A 19637-nucleotide genomic window follows, 5' to 3' on the forward strand; every position below is an offset into this window, starting at 1 on the left:
GTGTTAGCTTACCAAGCCTTTGACACCGATCACATCCCTTGCACATAGAGTGGGCATCCTTGAAAAGAGAGGGCCACCAAAAACCTGATTGGATCACTTTCATTGCTGTTTTCTGGGAGGCAAAATGACCTCCACATGCATTATCATGGCAATGGGAAAGAATTCCTGATTGCTCTTGTTCAGGAACACATTTCCTTATGATTTGATCTGCACAATATTTGAAGAGAAAAGGCTCCTCCCAATAATAGGCATGGATCTTAGCAAAGAAATGCCTCTTGTCCTGGGCACTCCACTCACTTGGTACTTCTCCAGTAACCAAGAAATTTGCCATGTGAGAATACCATGGAGCTACCTCTATTGACATGAGAGACTCCTCAGGGAAATCATCATTGATAGGCAGACCATGTGAGTCATGTGATATCACAAGTCTTGACAAGTGATCAGCTACCACATTTTCTACCCCCTTTTTATCCCGGATTTGGAGATTGAATTCTTGGAGCAAAAGGATCCATCTTATCAATCTTGCCTTGGCATCTGATTAGCAAGTACTTCAAAGCGGAATGGTCAGTAAACACCACTATAGAGGACCCTACCAAATAAGCACGAAACTTATCCAAGGCAAAAACTACTGCCAACAACTCCTTCTCAGTAGTTGTGTAGTTCCTTTGAGCCTCGTTCAAAGTTTTGCTCGCATAATAAATCACATAGGGCTTTCCATCTTCTCTTTGCCCTAAGACAGCCCCTGTAGCAAGGTCACTTGCATCACACATCACCTCAAAAGGTAACTTCCAATTTGGGGCTCTCACTATTGGTGCAGTTGTGAGGAATTGCTTCAGTTCCTCAAAACTCTTCTGACACTTCTCATCCCACACAAACTTGGCATCTTTTACCAAGAGTTCACAAAGAGGCTTTGAGATTTTTGAGAAATCCTTAATGAACCTCCTATAGAACCCGGCATGTCCTAAGAATTGCCTAATTCCTTTAACATTTGTGGGAGGTGGCAACTTAACAATTAGCTCCACCTTTGCCTTGTCTACCTCAATGCCATTTTTGGAGATTACATGTCCTAAGACAATGCCTTGTTGTACCATAAAATGGCACTTCTCCCAATTTAGCACTAGGTCTTTCTCAATACATCTGTGGAGAATAGCTTCTAAATGCAACAAACACTCCTCATAAGAACTTCCATAAACAGTGATGTCATCCATGAAGACTTCCATGATGCGTTCCACCATATCACTGAAGATGCTTAGCATACATCTTTGGAAAGTTGCAGGAGCATTACATAACCCAAAGGGCATTCTCCTATACGCAAAAGTACCAAAGGGGCAAGTAAAGGTTGTCTTTTCTTGATCTTCCAAATCAATCTCTATTTGGAAGTACCCCGAGTACCCATCCAGAAAACAGTAGAAAGGATGTCCTGAGACTCTCTCAAGGACTTGGTCCATGAAAGGCAAAGGGAAATGGTCCTTCCTAGTCACTGAATTCAACCTCCTATAGTCTATACACACCCTCCATCCTGAGGTAGGACGTGTAGAGACTTCCTCCCCTTTCTCATTCTGGACCACAGTGATTCCAGATTTCTTTGGGACTACTTGGGTGGGGCTCATCCACAAACTGTCTGAAATGGGATATATGATCCCAGCTTGGAGTAGCTTCAGAACTTCACCCCTCACCACCTCTTGCATGTGAGGATTCAACCTCCTCTGGGGCTGCCTCACTGGTTTTGCATCATCCTCCATATAGATATGGTGGGTGCACACCAAAGGGCTAATCCCTTTCAGATCAGAAATTTGCCATCCAATGGCTTTCTTGCATTTCCTGAGGACTCCCAAAAGATTATCCTCTTGATCAATAGTAAGAGTTGAAGAAATAACCACTGGACATTTCTCATTTTCCTCCAAATATGCATATTTCAAATCAACAGGAAGTGGCTTCAAAACAAGTTTTGGAGGGTCCTCCACAGTTGCTTCTTGTGAGTCTTCTTGATTGAACAGTGGTAAGATCTCTTCCCGTCTCCTCCAAGGAGACATGATAGGTAGAACATCAGAGGGTTCAGGTAACCCTTCTTCAAACATTTCTAGGCTTTCATTCAAGCTCTCTTGTAAATTCTTGTCACAATGCTCTTCAACCAAGGTGTTGATCAAGCACACCTCCTCCAATCCTTCCTCTTCTTCTGGGTGAAGATGCCTCTTGCATAGGTGGAATATGTTTAATTCCAAGGTCATATTCCCAAATGTGAGCTGCATCACCCCATTTCTACAATTGATAATGGCATTGGAGGTAGCTAGGAAAGGTCTCCCAAGGATGATTGGTACATAGTTTGCTTCCTTCACAATGGGATCAGTATCAAGCACAACAAAATCCACAGGATAGTAGAATTTGTCCACTTGAACTAGAACATCCTCTATCACCCCTCTTGGGATTTTGACTGACCTGTCAGCTGGGAGAGAGTGATGGTTGTGGGCTTCAACCCTCCAAGTCCCAGTTGCTTGTACACAGAGTATGGGAGCAAATTCACACTTGCCCCCAAGTCTAGTAAAGCTTTCTCCACATGTGTCCCTCCAATGTTGACTGAAATGGTGGGGCATCCCGGATCTTTGTACTTAACTGGAGACTTACTCTGAATGATAGCACTTACTTGCTCAGTGAGGAATGCATTCTTTGTCACATGTATCCCTCTCTTGACCGTGCACAAGTCCTTTAGAAACTTTGCATATGTGGGGGCTTGCTTGATCATATCAAGTAAGGGTATATTCACCTTCACTTGTCTCAAGACTTCAAGAATTTCTGATGAATTCTTGATTTCCTTCTTTCCATGTAAAGCTTGAGGAAAAGGGGGAGGCATATGTTTCTTCATCATATCCTCTTTAATCACTACCCTTGGCTCTTCTTCAATGCTTGATTTGGATGCACTTTTCTTCCCACTCTTCTCTTCTTGGTTATTGCTCTCTTTGACCAAGGTTTTCTTTGACATGAGTTCTTCATCTTGCTTCACCTTAGGCAGGGGTTGATCAACTTCTTTTCCACTCCTTAAAGTGATCACAGCTTTAACCTCCCTCAACTTTGAAGACTCCCCCTCTTGGGTTTCAACTTCATGAACACCCTTGGGATTTTGGCTTGGTTGAGAGGGAAACTTTCCCTTTTCATTCACAGTGTTGAGGTTGGTAAGCCTAGAGATGGAGTATTGAATATTATCTATCTTCTGAGATAGATCATTTTGCATCCCCTCCATTCTCTTAATTTGAGAACTCTCAACATTTTCAATCTTTTGATGCAATTGGGAGTTGATTGCCTTTTGTTCACCCACAAAGTCACCCATGACTTTACTTAGGTTCACAATGGCTTGCTCCACTGAAGAGGTTTGTTGAGGTGCTTGGGTTTGGCCTTGTGGTTGGTATGGAGGTTGTCTTGGTTTCCAAGAAAAATTTGGGTGGTTTCTCCAGCTTGAATTATAGGTGTTTCCATAAGGTGCATTGTTGTTAGGCCTAAATTGCCCCACAACATTAGCTTGATCACCTAACATCTCCCTCACAGCTGGCATGGTTGGGCACTCATCTACCACATGATCACATGATTGGCAAATGGTGCATGGCATGGCATGGGCTTGGGTCTCGGAAATGGCTTGGACTTCATGCATCTTTTTCAACTCAAGTTCTTCCAATCTCCTTGCTATTGTTGCCACTTTAGCTTTCATGTCCATGTCTTCACTTAATACATACATTCCACCTTTTGGATTTTGGGTTGGTTGAGAGGGAAACTTCCCTTTCTCTCTTGAGTTGGGCTCATCCCATCCTCTTGACACCTCAGACACATAACTTAAAAAGTCCATGGCTTCTTCCGGATTCTTACTCATAAAATCTCCTCCACACATGGTTTCAAGAATTTGCTTCATGGAGGAAGACATCCCATCATAGAAATAGCTCACCAAGAGCCATGTATCAAAGCCATGATGAGGACAAGCATTGATGGCCTCCATATACCTTTCCCAACATTCATGGAACTTCTCATTTTCTTTTGCAGAAAAGTTTGAGATTTGTCTCTTCAACCCATTGGTCCTATGGGTGGGGAAAAATTTCTTCAAAAATTCGGCCTGAAGATCAACCCAATTCCTTATGCTCCTTGGCCTTAAAGAATTAAGTCATATTTTTGCCTTGTCCTTCAAGGTAAAAGGGAATAGCTTGAGTCTCATCAAGTCTATTGAAGCTCCTCCCTCTCTAAAGGTATTGCACACCTCCTCAAACTCCTTGATGTGGGCATATGGATTCTCACTCTCCATTCCATGGAAAGTTGGTAGAAGGGGCACAATATGGGGCCTTATAACCAACTGCTCAAGAGGAGGCAGGATGCACGAGGGTGCAGTCATCCTTGGTGGGTGCATTCTATCCCTCATGGAAAAATATGCATTGGGATTACCCCCTTGACCGTGTTGAGAATTCTGATCCTCTGGTGGAGGGTCCATGATGTTAACACAAATATCCAACTCTGTGTCTTGAGGATTCTCAATCCTTACTAATCTTCCCTCGTGGTCCCGAATCCAATAGGGCATGCACAGGTTATTACTTACCTGAAATAAAACAAAAACAACAAAAACAAAAGAAACCTAAAAAAAAAAAGTTAAGGTTAGAAAGAAAATGAAAATAAACCTAACAAAAATAAAATGAAAGGAAATGAAGTTAGTGAAAAAGGAATTCACCAAACTTGTGATGGAAATCACAAGTAGCCTCTAAAAGGTTGCATCACTGTATTGTGGCATCATCCCCGGCAACGGCGCCATTTTGATTCGCGTATGTAAATCCAGTCGGGTCATTTAATCAAAAACATTTATAAAACCTATGACCTCATACTAATGTAGCAAAGCTACTATAGTATAGTGGCTCTAGGGTCGAACTCTGGGATGGGTTTTCATTCTACCAGTGATATACTCAAAATTAGAAATTGTATTTAATGATTTCCTTAATCAAAAACTTAAAGTTTAAAAGAAAATAAAATTTGTTTTGAAAGTGTTTGAAACTAAACTAACATAAACTAATTAAAAATGGAAGAAAGAAAGTCTCCCGGAGCTCAGGATTGCTAGGATCAAGTTTAGAATGCAAAGTGGAAAATTCCGGATTTTTCTCCTCGCATTGGGGATTTAACCTATAGTTATTTCCCGAACCGGTATAGGTTTAACAATGAAGATTTAATCCATAATAATCAATATAAATGGTAGTCAAAGTCCATTAATGGCTTTAGACACTATAGGTCTTCACCTTGAACCGCTTTCCAATGACTCGTACATGATAACTAATGGACTAATATGGATCTAGCAATAAGCATCCATAAAGACCTGAAGCTTACCATGTATTGGTCATTCAAAGTGATTCTAAGGGATTTAAAGCAAAACTTTGGATTTAAAAGCCATTTATGAATTCCAACTACCTGAATTTAATGCACGAGCGTTTTCCACCTTGCATCTGGACTTTTCACCTAGCTTCCATCACTCCAAGAAACCGAAAGTTTAGCCTCTCATCCTCCGGGCAAACATCCTTAGAGGTTGTTTGGCTTCCAAGAAAAAGAAAATAGTAAAGAGCAAAGAGAGCGAGAGAGCTCTGTAAAATTCTAAGTGTAAAAATGTAATACATATTCCATATATTCCAAGAGGTAATTTCCACCCCTTATATAGTCTTTACAAAAGCAAAAGCTTGTGATTGGTTAGTTACAAGGATAAGAAAGGAAATTACATCAAAAAATACATAGGAAAATATCTAAAGTGGAGTCGGCAAAAACAGAGCAAAATTTGCACCACGCAAGAGGTGTGCGAAATTTTCGCACACCTGAAGAAGGTGTGCGAATTTCGCACACCATTCGCACAGCTAAGGGGGTGTGCGAAATTTTTGCACACCTGGAGCAATTGTCTTCCGAAAGCCATATCTTCCTCGTTTCAGCTCCAAATCATACACGGTTTGAAGAGTTGGATTCTTGACTTCCTGAGCTTTGAAATGGTATATAGCATGTAGAAAATGGACTTCAGGAAGTGCTCCAAAAGTGCCAACGAAGACTGCAGCTGATGTCCTCTATTTTCCTCCTTGCTTCTCTTTGCTTTTCTCCTTTGATTGGCTTGTCTTAATGATCCAAAAAGATGTCAAAACACTAAAACTAGCCACAAATATGATTAGAAGACATTGCTAGGTTCTTAACATGCCAATTGGACTAAAGATGGAGAACTACTACACCAAAGTGCTTAAAACATAATGCATTAAAGGTGTAAAATAGCACTTTTTGGGTAGTAATCATGAGTTGCATGACCCCATTCCTACAATTGATGATTGCATTGGATGTTGCAAGGAATGGTCTTCCAAGGATGATTGGAACATAGTTGATCCCTTTGACAATGGGATTCGTATCAAGCACCACAAAATCTACTGGATAGTAGAATTTGTCAACTTGAACCAATACATCCTCTATTACCCCCCTGGGGATTTTCACTGATCGGTCAGCTAAGGATAGGGTGATCGATGTTGGCTTGAGTTCTCCCAACCCCAGCTCCTTGTATACAAAGTATGGAAGCAAGTTAACACTTGCCCCCAAATCAAGCAATGCCTTCTCCACTTGGGTTCCTTCAATATTGACTGAGATTGTAGGACACCCCGGATCTTTGTATTTGATTGGAGACTTGCATTGGATTATAGCACTCACTTGCTCGGTTAGGAAGGCTTGCTTTGTAACATTGAGTCCTCTTTTCATAGTGCACAAGTCCTTCAAAAACTTTGCATATGTGGGTACTTGCTTGATCATATCAAGTAAAGGAATATTCACCTTCACTTGTCTTAGCACATCAAGAATCTCAGAAGCATTCTTGATCGGTTTCTTCCCACGCAAGGCTTGAGGAAATGGAGGAGGCATGTGTTTCTTCATCATGCCTTCCTTTAAAAGAATTTGAGGTTCCTCATCCATGTTAGGAATGATGTTTTCTTTCATCTGAACTTCCTTTCCCTTTTGTTCTTTCTTCTTTTCTTCTTTTCTATCAGCCTTGTCTTCTTTGGCTTTCCTCTGATCATGCTCCGGCTGATGCACTTCCTTACCACTTCTCAAAGTGATAATAGCTTGCATGTCCCTCACCTTTGAAGAATCCTCATCTTTGGATTCCACTTCATGTATCCCCTTAGGATTTTGGTGAGGCTGAGAGGGAAACTTCCCTTTCTCATTGACAGTGTTCAAATTTGTGAGCCTTGAGATGGAATATTGGATGTTGTCAATTTTCTGAGACAACTCATTATGCATCCCATCTATCTTCTTGTTCAATGTACTCTCTACGTTGTCAATCTTCTGATTTAGTTGAGAGTTGATGGATTTTTGCTCACTCACAAAGTCACCCATAACCTTGCTAAGGCTTATGAGTGCTTGCTCAACTGAGGATTGACCTTGACTCTGTTGGTTTGATTGGGCTAGTGACTGATATGGGTTTGGCCTTGGCTTCCATGCAAAGTTTGGGTGGTTCCTCCAGCTAGAGTTGTACGTGTTGCCATAGGGAGCATTTGAATTTGGCTTCCATTGGCCAATCAGGTTAGCTTGTTCCCCGAACATTTCTCTTGCTGCTGGAATGGTGGGACATTCTTCCACCATATGTTCAAATGACTGACAGATGGAGCAAGGATTGGCTTGTTGTTGAGGTTCTAAAATAGCTTGGACTTCGTGAACTTTTCTCAACTCCATTTTCTCTATTTTTCTAGCCATGGCAGCTACCTTGGCTTTCATCTCCATGTCTTCACTCAGATTGTACATCCCCCCTCTTGACATTTGCTGAACTGGCCTTTTCCCCATTTCTTTGTTGTTGGGCTCATCCCATCCACGGGAAACCTATGAGACATAACTTAGGAAATCCATAGCCTCCTCAGGGTTCTTGCTCATGAAATCGCCCCCACACATTGTCTCCAATATCTGCTTCATTGAAGATGACATGCCATCATAAAAATAGCTCACCAAAAGCCATGTATCAAAGTCGTGGTGAGGACATGCATTGATGGCCTCCATATACCTCTCCCAGCATTCATAAAATTTTTCATTCTCACGTGCTGAGAAGTTGGAGATTTGTCTCTTCAATCCATTTGTTCTATGAGTAGGGAAAAACTTCTTCAAAAAATCAACTTGAAGTTCTGTCCATGTTCTTATGCTTCTCGGCCTCAAGGAATTGAGCCATATCTTGGCCTTGTCCTTTAATGTGAATGGAAAGAACTTCAACCTCATAAGCTCAATAGTTGTTCCCCCTTCTTGAAAAGTATTGCACACATCTTCGAATTCCTTTATGTGCGCATATGGATTTTCACTTTCCATCCCATGGAAAGTAGGAAGCAGAGGCACGATGTGTGGCCTGATAATCAATTGCTCTGTAGGAGGAATGATGCAAGATGGTGCACTCATCCTCGAAGGGTGTATCCTGTCCCTCATGGACCTATACAAGTTCGGATCATTCCCCTGCCCGTGTTGTGAATGTTGATCCTCTGGCTGATTCTCCATGACTTCCAAAATAATCTCTAATTCAGTAGCTCGTGGAGTCTCTATCCGCACTAACCTTCCCTCTTGGTCTCTAATCCAATAGGGCATGCACGGATTCAGCTGGAACAAATCAAATAAACAAAACAAAGAAAAAGAAAAAAAAAACAGAGCATGCGGAAGGAAAAACAGAGTATGAAAAATAAACTAGAAATGAAAGTTAAAAGCTAAAAGAAACTTATCTAAACTAAGTTAAAAATGCTCTAAAACTAAAATAAAAAGTTAGTAAATAAAAAATGAGATAGAATTCACCTTACTCATGAGAAGTCTCACAAGTTACCTCCGGCTGATGTATTCACAGTGAAGTAGCACCTTCCCCGGCAACGGCGCCATTTGATAACCTGAATCTTGGTAGCTTGGCATGTAAGGGTATCAACAAAATTTATACCTAAGGTCCTTACACTAAAGTAGCAAAGCTACTATAGCATAGTGGCTCTAGGATCGAACACTGGGAAGGGTTTTTACTTTAACTAGTGAAGTTCAGAGGATGGAGTGAACTTTTCTTAATAAAAATTAGGTTAAGATGAAAACATAAAAAGATGAAGGCGTTGTAAACTAAAATAACATGAAAATAGGTTAAAAGATGGAAAAAGAAGTTTCTCAAAGCTTTGGATAGCCATGCTTAACTCACTGTGTAAAAATGGAGATTTTGGGACTCTTCACCTCGAGTTGGGGAAGCAACTAAGGTGATGCTTACTTCCCGAACCGGTATGAGTTTAACAACTGAGTTTTAGTCCTTGAAAACTTACAAAAAGGGTAGCTGAACCTCATAAATGCTCTTTTATTGGTATAGGTCATCTCCTCGACTTGCAATATACAATGGCTCGTAGGAGATAACTAATGAACGTCAGTGGATCTAACAATAAGAATCCACTGAGACCAAAAGGTTATCAAGTATTGGCCATTCAAAGCAAGTCAGAGGGATTAAAAGCTTTACTTTGAATGAAAACATTTATGACGCTCAGCTACTTACATTTATGGCTTGGAAATCTCCATCCTGACACGGGAGCTTCACATGGCATCTATTACTTCAAGAAACTAAAAGGTTTTAGCCTCTCATCCTTGGGGATTTCATCCTCCAAGGATGTTTGGCTACTAAGAAAATGAGAAAGAAAAGAGAAAAGAAGCGTATGAACAAAAGTGCTCTTATAACTTATAAAGTTACAGGTTACAAGATATTTTTGTCTGAGGCTCTTCACCTCTATTTAAAGACAATAACAAGCTAAATTACAAGAGCTATTACAAAAGCAACCTATTCATTGGTTGATTACAAGGGTAAAATAGGTATTTACAAAGCTAAAAATCAAGCAAAATATCTTGGAGAACCGGTAGTGGAATGGAAAGATGAAGGGTCCAAATTTCGCAAGGTGGTTCTTCATGGTGCGAAATGGCCAAATTTCGCACCATGAAGAAAATCTCCTTGCGAAATGGTGTTCCCATGGCTTGATGCAGTTGTCTTCCGAAGGCCATATCTTCCTCATTTCAGCTCCAAATCGTACACGGTTTGAAGCATTGGATTCTTGACTTCCTGAGCTTGGAAATGGTATATAGCATGTAGAAAATGGAATTCGGGAAGTGCTCCAAAAGTGCAAAAGAAGACTGCAGCTGTTGTCCTCTGTTTTCTTCACTCTCTTTTCCTCTTCTCCATTGTTCTTTCCTTGCATACTTTGAACGACTTTGGAAAAGGGCTATGGAGCTCCAAATCTTGGTTCTTCATGAATTTGAGCTTCCAAAAGCTTTGCCATGAACTATATACAGCTTTCCCTCATTCTTGGATTGCTTTGGTGTAGCTAAAAGCTATCAAAAACACCAAAACTTAACACAATTTGATTAGAAACGATTGCAAAGGTCCTTAACATGTCAATTGAGTTAAAAGGTAATAATTACTACTCAAGGGTGTTTAAAGAGCTAATTACAAGCTACAAAATAGCATGTTTTGAGTAGTAATCACTAGGAGTAACTCAAGGTTGTGGATGACATGAAAATCCTTAGGTCATGAGCTCAAGGCTCTAGATGCTATGAACAACTCAAGGCTATGGATGACATGAACGACTCCGAGTCATGAGCTCAAGGCTTTAGATGCTAAGAACTGCTCTAGGTTGTGAGTGACATGAAAAGCTCTAGGTCTTGAGCTTAGGGCTCTGGACAATATGAATAACTAAGGGTTATTGAAGATATGAGGCACTCTACGTCATGAGCTCAAGGCTCTTGATGCAATCAACAACTCTAGGTTGTCATTCACATCAATAACTCTAGTTCATGAGCTCAAGGGTCTAGACACTATGTACAACTCAAGACTGTCGATGACATGAAAGACTCTGGGCCATGAGCTTAGGGTTCTAAATGCTATAGATAGCTTAGGGTTGTGGATAACATGAACGACTCGGGCTTGTGAGCTTAGGGCTCTATATACTATGAACAACTCAGGGCTATGGTTGACGTGAATGACTTCGAGTCCGCATCTCAAGGCTTTAGATCTTATAAAAACCTCAGGGTTATGGATGACATGTGGTACTTTAGGCATCAACTCAAGGCTCTAGGTACTATGCATAGCTTAAGGCTATGGTTGATATGAACGACTTTAGGTCATTAGCTTAAAGCCTTAGATGCTATGAAAAGCTTAGGGCTATTGATGACTTGAGTAACACTGGGTCGTAAGCTCGGGGCTCTAGATGCTATGAAGAAATCTTGGCTATGGTTGACTTGAACGACTTCGAGTCATGAGCTAAGGACTCTAGATGCTATGAACATCTCAAGGCTATTGATGACACGAAAGAATCTAGGTTATGAGCTTAGGCATCTAAATGATATGAATAGCTTAAGGTTGTGGATGCATAGAACATCTTAAGGTTGTGGTTGACATGAATGACTTAGGGTTGTGATCTCAGGGCTTTAGATGCTATGAACAACTCAGGGTAATCAAAGAAGTAAGGTACTCTAGGTCGTGAGCTCAGGGGTTTGGATGTTATTAAGAGGTTTGGGCAAAGATTGACATAAAAAAATTTAGCTTGTGTGCTCGGACTCTTGATGCTATGAATAGCTTAAGTTTGTCAATGACATGAAAGAATTCGGGTCATGACCTTAGGGCTCAAGATGCTATGAAGAACTTAGGGTTGTGGACGACATCAGCTACTCTGAGTCGTGAGCTAAAGGCTCTAGATGCTATGAACAACTTTGGGTTGTGGATGACATGAGCTACTCTCGGTTGGGATCTCAAGGCTTTAGATGCTACGAACAACTCTGAACTGTGGTGGAAATGAATGACTTTGGGTCGTGAGCTTAGGTCTCTAGATGCTATGAATCGCTCTGGGCTATGGATAACATAGGCTACTCTTAGTCGTGAGCTCAGGGTTCTAGCTCCTATGAATAGGTCTAGGTTATGGCTTACAGGAACAACTCTAGGTCAGGAGCTCAAAGCTCTGGATGCTATTAACAACTTTAGGTTTCTTTTCAAATGAAATATTCTGGGTTACGAGCTCAAGGCTCTAGATGCTATGAATGACTCAAGGATGTGGAATACATAAGCCACTTTAGGTCTTGAGTTCAGGGTGTAGATACTATGAACAACTCAGGCCTATGGTTGACATGAATGACTTCAAGTTCTCAACTCATGGATTTAGATGCTATGAACAACTCAAGATCATTAATGACATGAGCCACTCTTGGGCATGAGCTCAAGGCTTTAGATGCTATGAACAACTCTGGGCTATGGTTGAGATGAATGACTTCAGGTCGTGAGCTTAAGGCTTTAGAAGTTATAAATAGCTTAGGGCTATCAATGATAGAAAACACTCTGAGTCATGAAATCAGGGCTCTAAATTCTATGAACAGCTCATGATAGTGAATGACATGAACACCTCTAGATCGTAAACTTAGGGCCATATATTGAATGAACAACTATAGGTTCTTATTGACATAAAGGACCTCGGTTCATGAACTCAAGGCTCTAAATGCTATGGATAACTTAGGATTGTGGATGAGATGAGCCACTCTAGGTTTTTAACTCAATGCTCTAAATGCTATGAACAACTCTGGGTTGTGGTTGACATAAATGACTCTAGGATAGGAGCTAAGTGCTCTAGATGTTGTTAACATCTTAGGGTACTAGATGATATAAGCTACTCTATTCCGTGAACTCAGGGCACTAGATGCTATGAACAACTTTGGGTTGTGGTAGGCATGAACAACTCAGGGCTGTCAATGACATGAAAGACTTAGGGTTGTGAGCTTAGGGCTCTTAATGCTATGAATAGCTAAAGGTTGTGGATGACATGAGTTACTTTGGGTGGTGATATCAGGACTTTAAATGTTATGAACAACTGATTCAACTCATGGTAGCTTAGCTTTAAAGGCGTATCAACAAAATTTATACCTTAAATACTATTACTAAAGTAGCCAAGCTACTATAGCATAGTGGTTCTAGGATCGTTCACTGGGATGGGTTTTCACTTCACAAATGATATTCAAATTAGGAAAATAGGTGATTTTCTTATGGATGTTAGCTTTAAAAGAAGATGTAAATGTTTTAGAAATATTTAAACTAATCTAAGCTAACATTAAAGACTAAAATGAAAGGGTGTAAAAACAAGTTTCTCAAAGATAGGATAGCTATGCTCTAGCTCTTATGCAAATTGGAAATCTCAGGATAGGCTCCTCGCGTTGGGCTTGCAACTATGGTGATGCTTGCTTCTCGAACCGGTATGGATTTAGCAAATCAAGTTTTAATCCTTTAAAATGGCAAAACAGATGATAGGGAATTTCATCAATGGTTTTCACCTTAGACTTCCTTTGAATGGCTCGTAAGAGATAACTAATGGTCTAAAGCCAAAAGCTTACCAAATATTGGCAAATCAAAGTCATTCCAGGTGATAAACTCACCTTTTAATGGCCATTGAAATTGGTTCTAACGGATTAATGCAAAACTTGGAATTGAAAACCTCACCTTCCAATAGCTCGTAGGAGATAACTAATGGATAAAAATCCAAAAGCTTATCAAGTATTGGCCATTGGAAGTTGTCCAAAGGAAATAAAAACCAAACTTTGCATTAATGAACCTTTAATGAAAAACGACTACCTTACCTTCCAGGTGCGAGAAAGTTCCATGGGATTGCATCCAAGTCATCATATAACATCCATACTTTGAGAAACTAAAAGTTTTAGCCAATCATCCTCTGAGGAAAAGCCCTCAGAGGTTGTTTGGCTACTAAGAAAATAGAAATGGGGAAGAACAGGAGAAGAGAGAAAAACAGAGCAAGGCTCTGTATAGTCTATATATTTAAATATCTATATATTGATCGATATTACATACTTCTATATATTGATCGATATCTATTATAATGGATGCAAGGGAATATATATAGAGAAGTTTTTCCAACCTTCCTAGCTAAGAAATCTTACGGTTGGTGGATTACAAGGAGAAGAATGGAAATTTATACAAAAATATCTGAAGAAAAGATCTAAAAGAGTCGGTGCACAAATATCCCAGTTCGCATGTAGATTTCGCACGTTGCATGGTGACTTGCAAAAATCTCGCAAGTTGATTTTGCAACTTGGAATCCATTTTCGCACGTTGAGCTCCAAGTTCGCAAGTTGCAAAATCACTTTCGCACGTTGGAGTTCCAAATTAGCAAGATGCGAATTTGTCCTTCAGCTGGATGCAGTTGTCTTGCGAAGGCCATATCTTCCTCATTTTGGCTCCAAATCGTACACGGTTTGAAGCGTTGGATTCTTGACTTCCTGAGCTTTGAAATGGTATATATCATGTAGAAAATGGAATTCGGGAAGTGCTCCAAAAGTGCAAAATAAGACTGCAGCTGCTGTCCTCTGTTTTCTTCACTCTGTTTTCCTCTTCTCCATTGTTCTTTCCTTGCATACTTTGAACGACTTTGGCAAAGGCTATGGAGCTCCAAAGCTTGGTTCTTCATGAATTTGAGCTTCCAAAAGCTTTTCCATGAACTATATACAGCTCTCCCTCATTCTTGGATTGCTTTGGTGTAGCTAAAAGCTATCAAAAACACCAAAACTTAACACAATTTGATTAGAAACGATTGCAAGGGTCCTTAACATGTCAATTGAGTTAAACGGAAATAATTAATACTCAAGAGTGTTTAAAAGAGTTAATTACAAGCTACAAAATAGCACTTTTTGAGTAGTAATCAACAACTCAAGGCTATGGATGAAATGAGCTCCTCTAGGTCATGAGCTCAAGGCTCTAGATGCTATGAACAACTTTGGGATGTGATTGACATGAACGACTCTGGGTCATGAGCACTGATTACTACTCAAAAAGTGCTATTTGATAGCTTATAATTAATCCTTTTAAACACTTTTGAGTAGTAGTTTTGGCCTTTTAACTCAATTGGCATGTTAAGGACCCTTGAAAGCAATTTTAATCACTTTGTGTAAGTTTTGGTATTTTTGTTAGTATTTTGATCACCAAAGCAATTCAAGTTTGAGGAGATTTTTGAGGAATCTTGGGCAAAGCTTGGAAGTCATTTGCCAAGAGTAAATCCGGAATGCAAGGAGAAAAAGTAAAGAGAATCTGCCATGAAGCATATTCTTGATGACAGTCGTAGCAGCCACTTTTGGAGCACTTTCTGGAGTCCAATTGATGCATGCTATATACCATTTCAAAGCTCAAGAAGTCAAAAATCCAATACTTTAAACGGTGCACAATTCGGAGTTGAAACAAAGAAGTTGCAGCTAGTGCAAGCCAATCACTCCAAGCTGAAGGAAGCATTTTGCAAAGTGCTGCGAAATCACCCTTTTGTTGTGAAGTGATTTCGCAACCTTTTTGTACAGTAGGGTGTATTTCCTTCTGAAGTTGCCCGATATATGCCGCAAGCTGGAAGCTGAGAACATCAAGGTGGAAGCCAACTTCGTAGCCCTGCGAGAATAGCTTTTTGTTGCGAAGTGATTTCGCAGCCCTTCTTGAGTGTCTGCGAAATCTTGCAGACACCATTTTCTCTTGCGAAATGGTTCCTGGAGCATCCCGATATTTGCTACCGACATTGGGAGATATTTTGCATCAGATTTTTGTTGTCTAAATCCCAAAATACTCCTTGTAAGCCACCAATTACAAGATTCCTTAGCTTTTAAGTTAGTAAAAAGAGAAAATATCCATGTAATAATTAGTTTTATATTATGTTCATATAAATACCTCTCGGGAGCCTGTTCTCAAAAAAGAGATCTTTTTGTAAAAGTTTTGGGAAAGCAAGTAAAGTTCAGGCCCTTTGTTTTGCCTTACCTTCTCACTTTGTATTATTTATTTCTTACTAAGTTATGAACTCTCTGAGGAGTTTTCCCCAGAGAATGAGTAACTAAACCTCTAATTCCTTGGAGCTAAGGTTGCCGGGGAAGGTTCCAAGTGTAAGAATGCAAAGCTCTGTGGTTTCAGCCATCAATGAAGAGGAAGTGAAATCCTTTAGTGATTTCTATGTTTTTAGTTAACTTAAAACACCTTAGAGTCACCTGGGCCAACACTTGGTAAGGCAAGTGATTTCCAACCATGGAGATGCACTAGTTTACCCCTTGCGAGCCTCTGGGAAGTGACTTTAAGGTAGGATTTTCTAGAATTGCCAACACTTGGTAAGCTTTTGGACTCCAAAGAGACATCCATTAGTTATCTCTTGCGAGCTTGAGAAGGGAAGTCCAAGGTTAAAGATCACCTTGAATGGTTAAGGCTTAGTGAGAGGCTTGAACCATTGCAAGTTGCATCAGTGAGAGAATTAAAGTTGAAATCTAATTAAAGGATGTATCTGTACAAAACCGGTTAGAGAATTGACTATATGTTGAATCTCTAATGCGAGGAAATGAACCATCTGACCGGAGCTATGTCTTTTGCATGAGGAACCACCCCAGTGAACCTAACTCTCTAAGGAATGTTTTTCTTCCTAAGTTATTCCCATTACTTGTTGTGTTAGTTAGTTTAAGTCTAAATCTTTACCAATCAAAGTTTGTGTTTTATTTCTTAAGATAACCTTGAAATGAAACAAGACCAATTCACTTTGAATTGGTATCATTGATAGCTTGTTAATCCTTCCCAGTGAACGATCCTAGAGCCACTATGCTATAGTAGCTTTGTCTTTGCTACCCTAGTATATGGTGTAATAGGTTATAAATTTTGTTGATTACTCCCTCAATCAAGGAGCACCAGCTGGACACGAATCAGTTGAGACACCAATTGGGCATGAATCAAGCACAAGGGTTTAGATGCTATGAACATCTCAAGGCTATGGATGACATGAATGACTCTGGGTCATCAACTCAAGGCCCTAGATGCAATGAAAAGTTCTAGATTGTGGTTGATATATAAGACTCCAGGTCGTGAGCTCAGAGCTTTAGATGATATAAATAGATTTGAGCTATGGCTAGCATGAATGACTCAAGGTCGTGAGCACAGGGCTTGAGATGCTAAGAATAGCTCAGAGCTGTCAATGACATGAGGGACTCTAGGTCATGAACTCAAGGCTTTAGATGTTGTTAACAACTCTAGGTTATGGTTGACATGAACAACTCTGGGTTGTGAGCTCAAGGCTCTAGATTCTATGAACAACTCAACGCTAATGATGACATGAAGGACTCTAGCTCGTGAGCTCAGGGCTCTAGATTCTATGAACAAATTATTGTTATGGATGATATTAATGACTAGGTTGTGAGCATAGGATGCAATTAATAGCTCTGGGTTACACTTGACATGAAAACCGCCGGGTTGTGAGCTAAAACCTCTAGATTCTATGAATAGCTCAGGGTTGTGGATGGCATGAGTCACTTTAGGTCTTGGGCTCAAGGCTCTAGATGCTATGAATAGCTCTGAGCTATGGTTTACATGAACGACCTTAGGTCGTGACCTCAAGGCCCTAGATACAATGAATGACTTTAGGCAATGGTTGACATGAAAGACTTTGGGTCATGAGCTCTAGGCTTTAGATGTTATGAACAACTCAGTGTTGCGGACAACATGAACCACTCTTTGTCTTAAGCTCAAAGTTCTAGATGCTATGAGTAGCTTTAGGCTGTGGTTAACATGATTGACTCTGGGTCATTAGAACAAGCCTGTAGATGCCATTAATAGCTCAGGTTGTTGATGACATGAGTTACACTATGTCATGACCTAAGAGCTTTAGATGCTATGAAAAACTTTGGGTTGTGGTTGACATTAATGACTCTAGGTCATGTGCTCAAGGCTCTTGATGCTATGAATAACTTAGGTCTATTGATGACATGAAAGACTACGGGTCGTGAGCTTAGAGCTCTTGATGCTATGAACAACTCAGTGTTGTAGATGACATGAGCCAATTTATGTATGAACAACTCAAGGCTCTAGATGCTATGAATAGCTCTGGGTTATGGTTAACCTAGACAATTATAAGTCATGAGCTTAGGGCATTAAATACTATTAAGAACTCAAGGTTGTGGATAACATGAGCTACTATAGGTCGTGAGCTCAGGATTTATAACAACTATAGGTTATGGTTGACATGAACGACTACGGGGTGTGTGTTCATTACTCATCATGTTATAAACAGCTCAGGGCTATAGATGATATGAAAGATTATGGGTCGTGAGCTCAAAGCTCTTTGCCCTATGAACAACTCAAGGTTGTGGATGACAAGAGCTACTCTAAGTCATGAGCTCATGTCTTTAAATGCTATGAACAACTAAGGTTTGTGGATGACATGAGCTTCTCTTAGTCGTGAGCTCAGTGATTTAGATGCTATGAACATGTTTGGGCTATGGTTAACATGAACGACTCCGGGTTGTGAGCTTGGGGCTTGAGATGCTATGAACAACTCAAGGTTGTCAATAACATGAAAGACTTCAGGTCGTGAGCTAAGGGCTCAAGATTCTATGAACAACTCAAGGTTATCAATGACATGAAAGACTCCGGTTCATGAGCTCAAGGCTTTAGATTCTATGAACAGTTTAGGACTATGGATGATATGAATGAATCTCAATTGTGAGCTCAAGGCCTTAGATGCAATGAATAGCTCTGGTTTGTACATGACATGAAAGACTCTAGGTCATGAGCTTAAAGCTCTAGATGCTATGAATAGCTCAGGGTTGTGGATAACATGAGCCACTCTAGGTCTTCAACTAAGGGCTCTAGATGCTATTAATAACTCTAGGTTGTGGTTGACATGAACAACTCTAAGTCACTAGTTGAAGACCTAGAGTTCAAGGCTTTAGATATTATGAACAAATCAGGGTCGTTGATGACATGAGCCACTCTCGGTCGTGAGTTCAAGGATTTAGATGTTATGCCCAACTTTGGGTTATGGTTGACATGAATAATTTCAGGTCGTGAGCTCAGGGCTATAGATGTTATGAAGTGCTTAGGGTTGTCAATGACAAGAAAGGCTCCAAGTCGTAAGCTTAGGACTCTAGATTCTATCAACTGCTCAGGGGTGTTAATAACATGAACAACTTTAAGTCATGAGCTTAGAGCCCTAGATGCAATGAACAACTCTAGGATAGGGTTGACATGAAAGACTTTGGATTGTGAGCTCACGGCTCTAGATGTTACGAACATCTTAGGGTTGTAGATGACATCAACCACTCTAGGTCGTGAGCTCAAGGCTCTAGATACTATGAACAATCCTAGCTTGTGGTTGACATGAACGACTCCAATTTGGGAGCTTAGGGTCTAGATGCTATTAATAGCTTAGGGTTGTGGATGACATGAACTACTCTAGGTTATGAGCTCAAGGCTTGAGATGCGATGAACAACTCTAGGTTGTGGTTGACATGAACAACTCTAGGTTGTGGTTGACATGAACAACTCTAGGTCGTGGGCTTAGGGCTCTTGATTCTATGAACAACTTAGGGTTGTTGATGACATGAAAGACAATGGGTCATAAGCTAAGGGCTCTTGATACTATGAATAACTCAAAGTTGGGGTTGACATGAATGACACTTGGTCATGAGCTTAGGGTACGTTGCTAAAAATAGTCGAGGGTTGTCAAAAACATAGGTTACTCTACGTCGTGAGCTTAAGGCTCTAAATGCTATGAATAACATTGGGCAGTGGTTGACATGAACGATTGTGGCTTGTAAGCTCAGGGTTGTAGATGTTATGAACAACTTTACATTATGGTTGACATGAA

At 40.3% G+C, this 19637-nt stretch overlaps 1 protein-coding gene across 1 annotated transcript; it reads right to left on the reverse strand.

The window, feature by feature from the left end:
- Positions 1–4559: 4559 nt before the first annotated feature.
- LOC132253673 (uncharacterized) lies at positions 4560–7803 on the reverse strand. Its single transcript, XM_059736574.1, has 2 exons — positions 7092–7803; positions 4560–4567 (listed from the first exon to the last, which is right to left on the reverse strand). The coding sequence occupies exons 1-2, from the start codon at positions 7801–7803 to the stop codon at positions 4560–4562; spliced, it is 720 nt and encodes a 239-aa protein (XP_059592557.1).
- Between the last annotated feature and the right edge of the window lie 11834 nt (positions 7804–19637).

The sequence above is a fragment of the Vitis vinifera genome, chromosome 4 (genome assembly GCF_030704535.1).
Source record: "Vitis vinifera cultivar Pinot Noir 40024 chromosome 4, ASM3070453v1".
In the NCBI taxonomy this organism is placed as follows: domain Eukaryota; kingdom Viridiplantae; phylum Streptophyta; class Magnoliopsida; order Vitales; family Vitaceae; genus Vitis; species Vitis vinifera.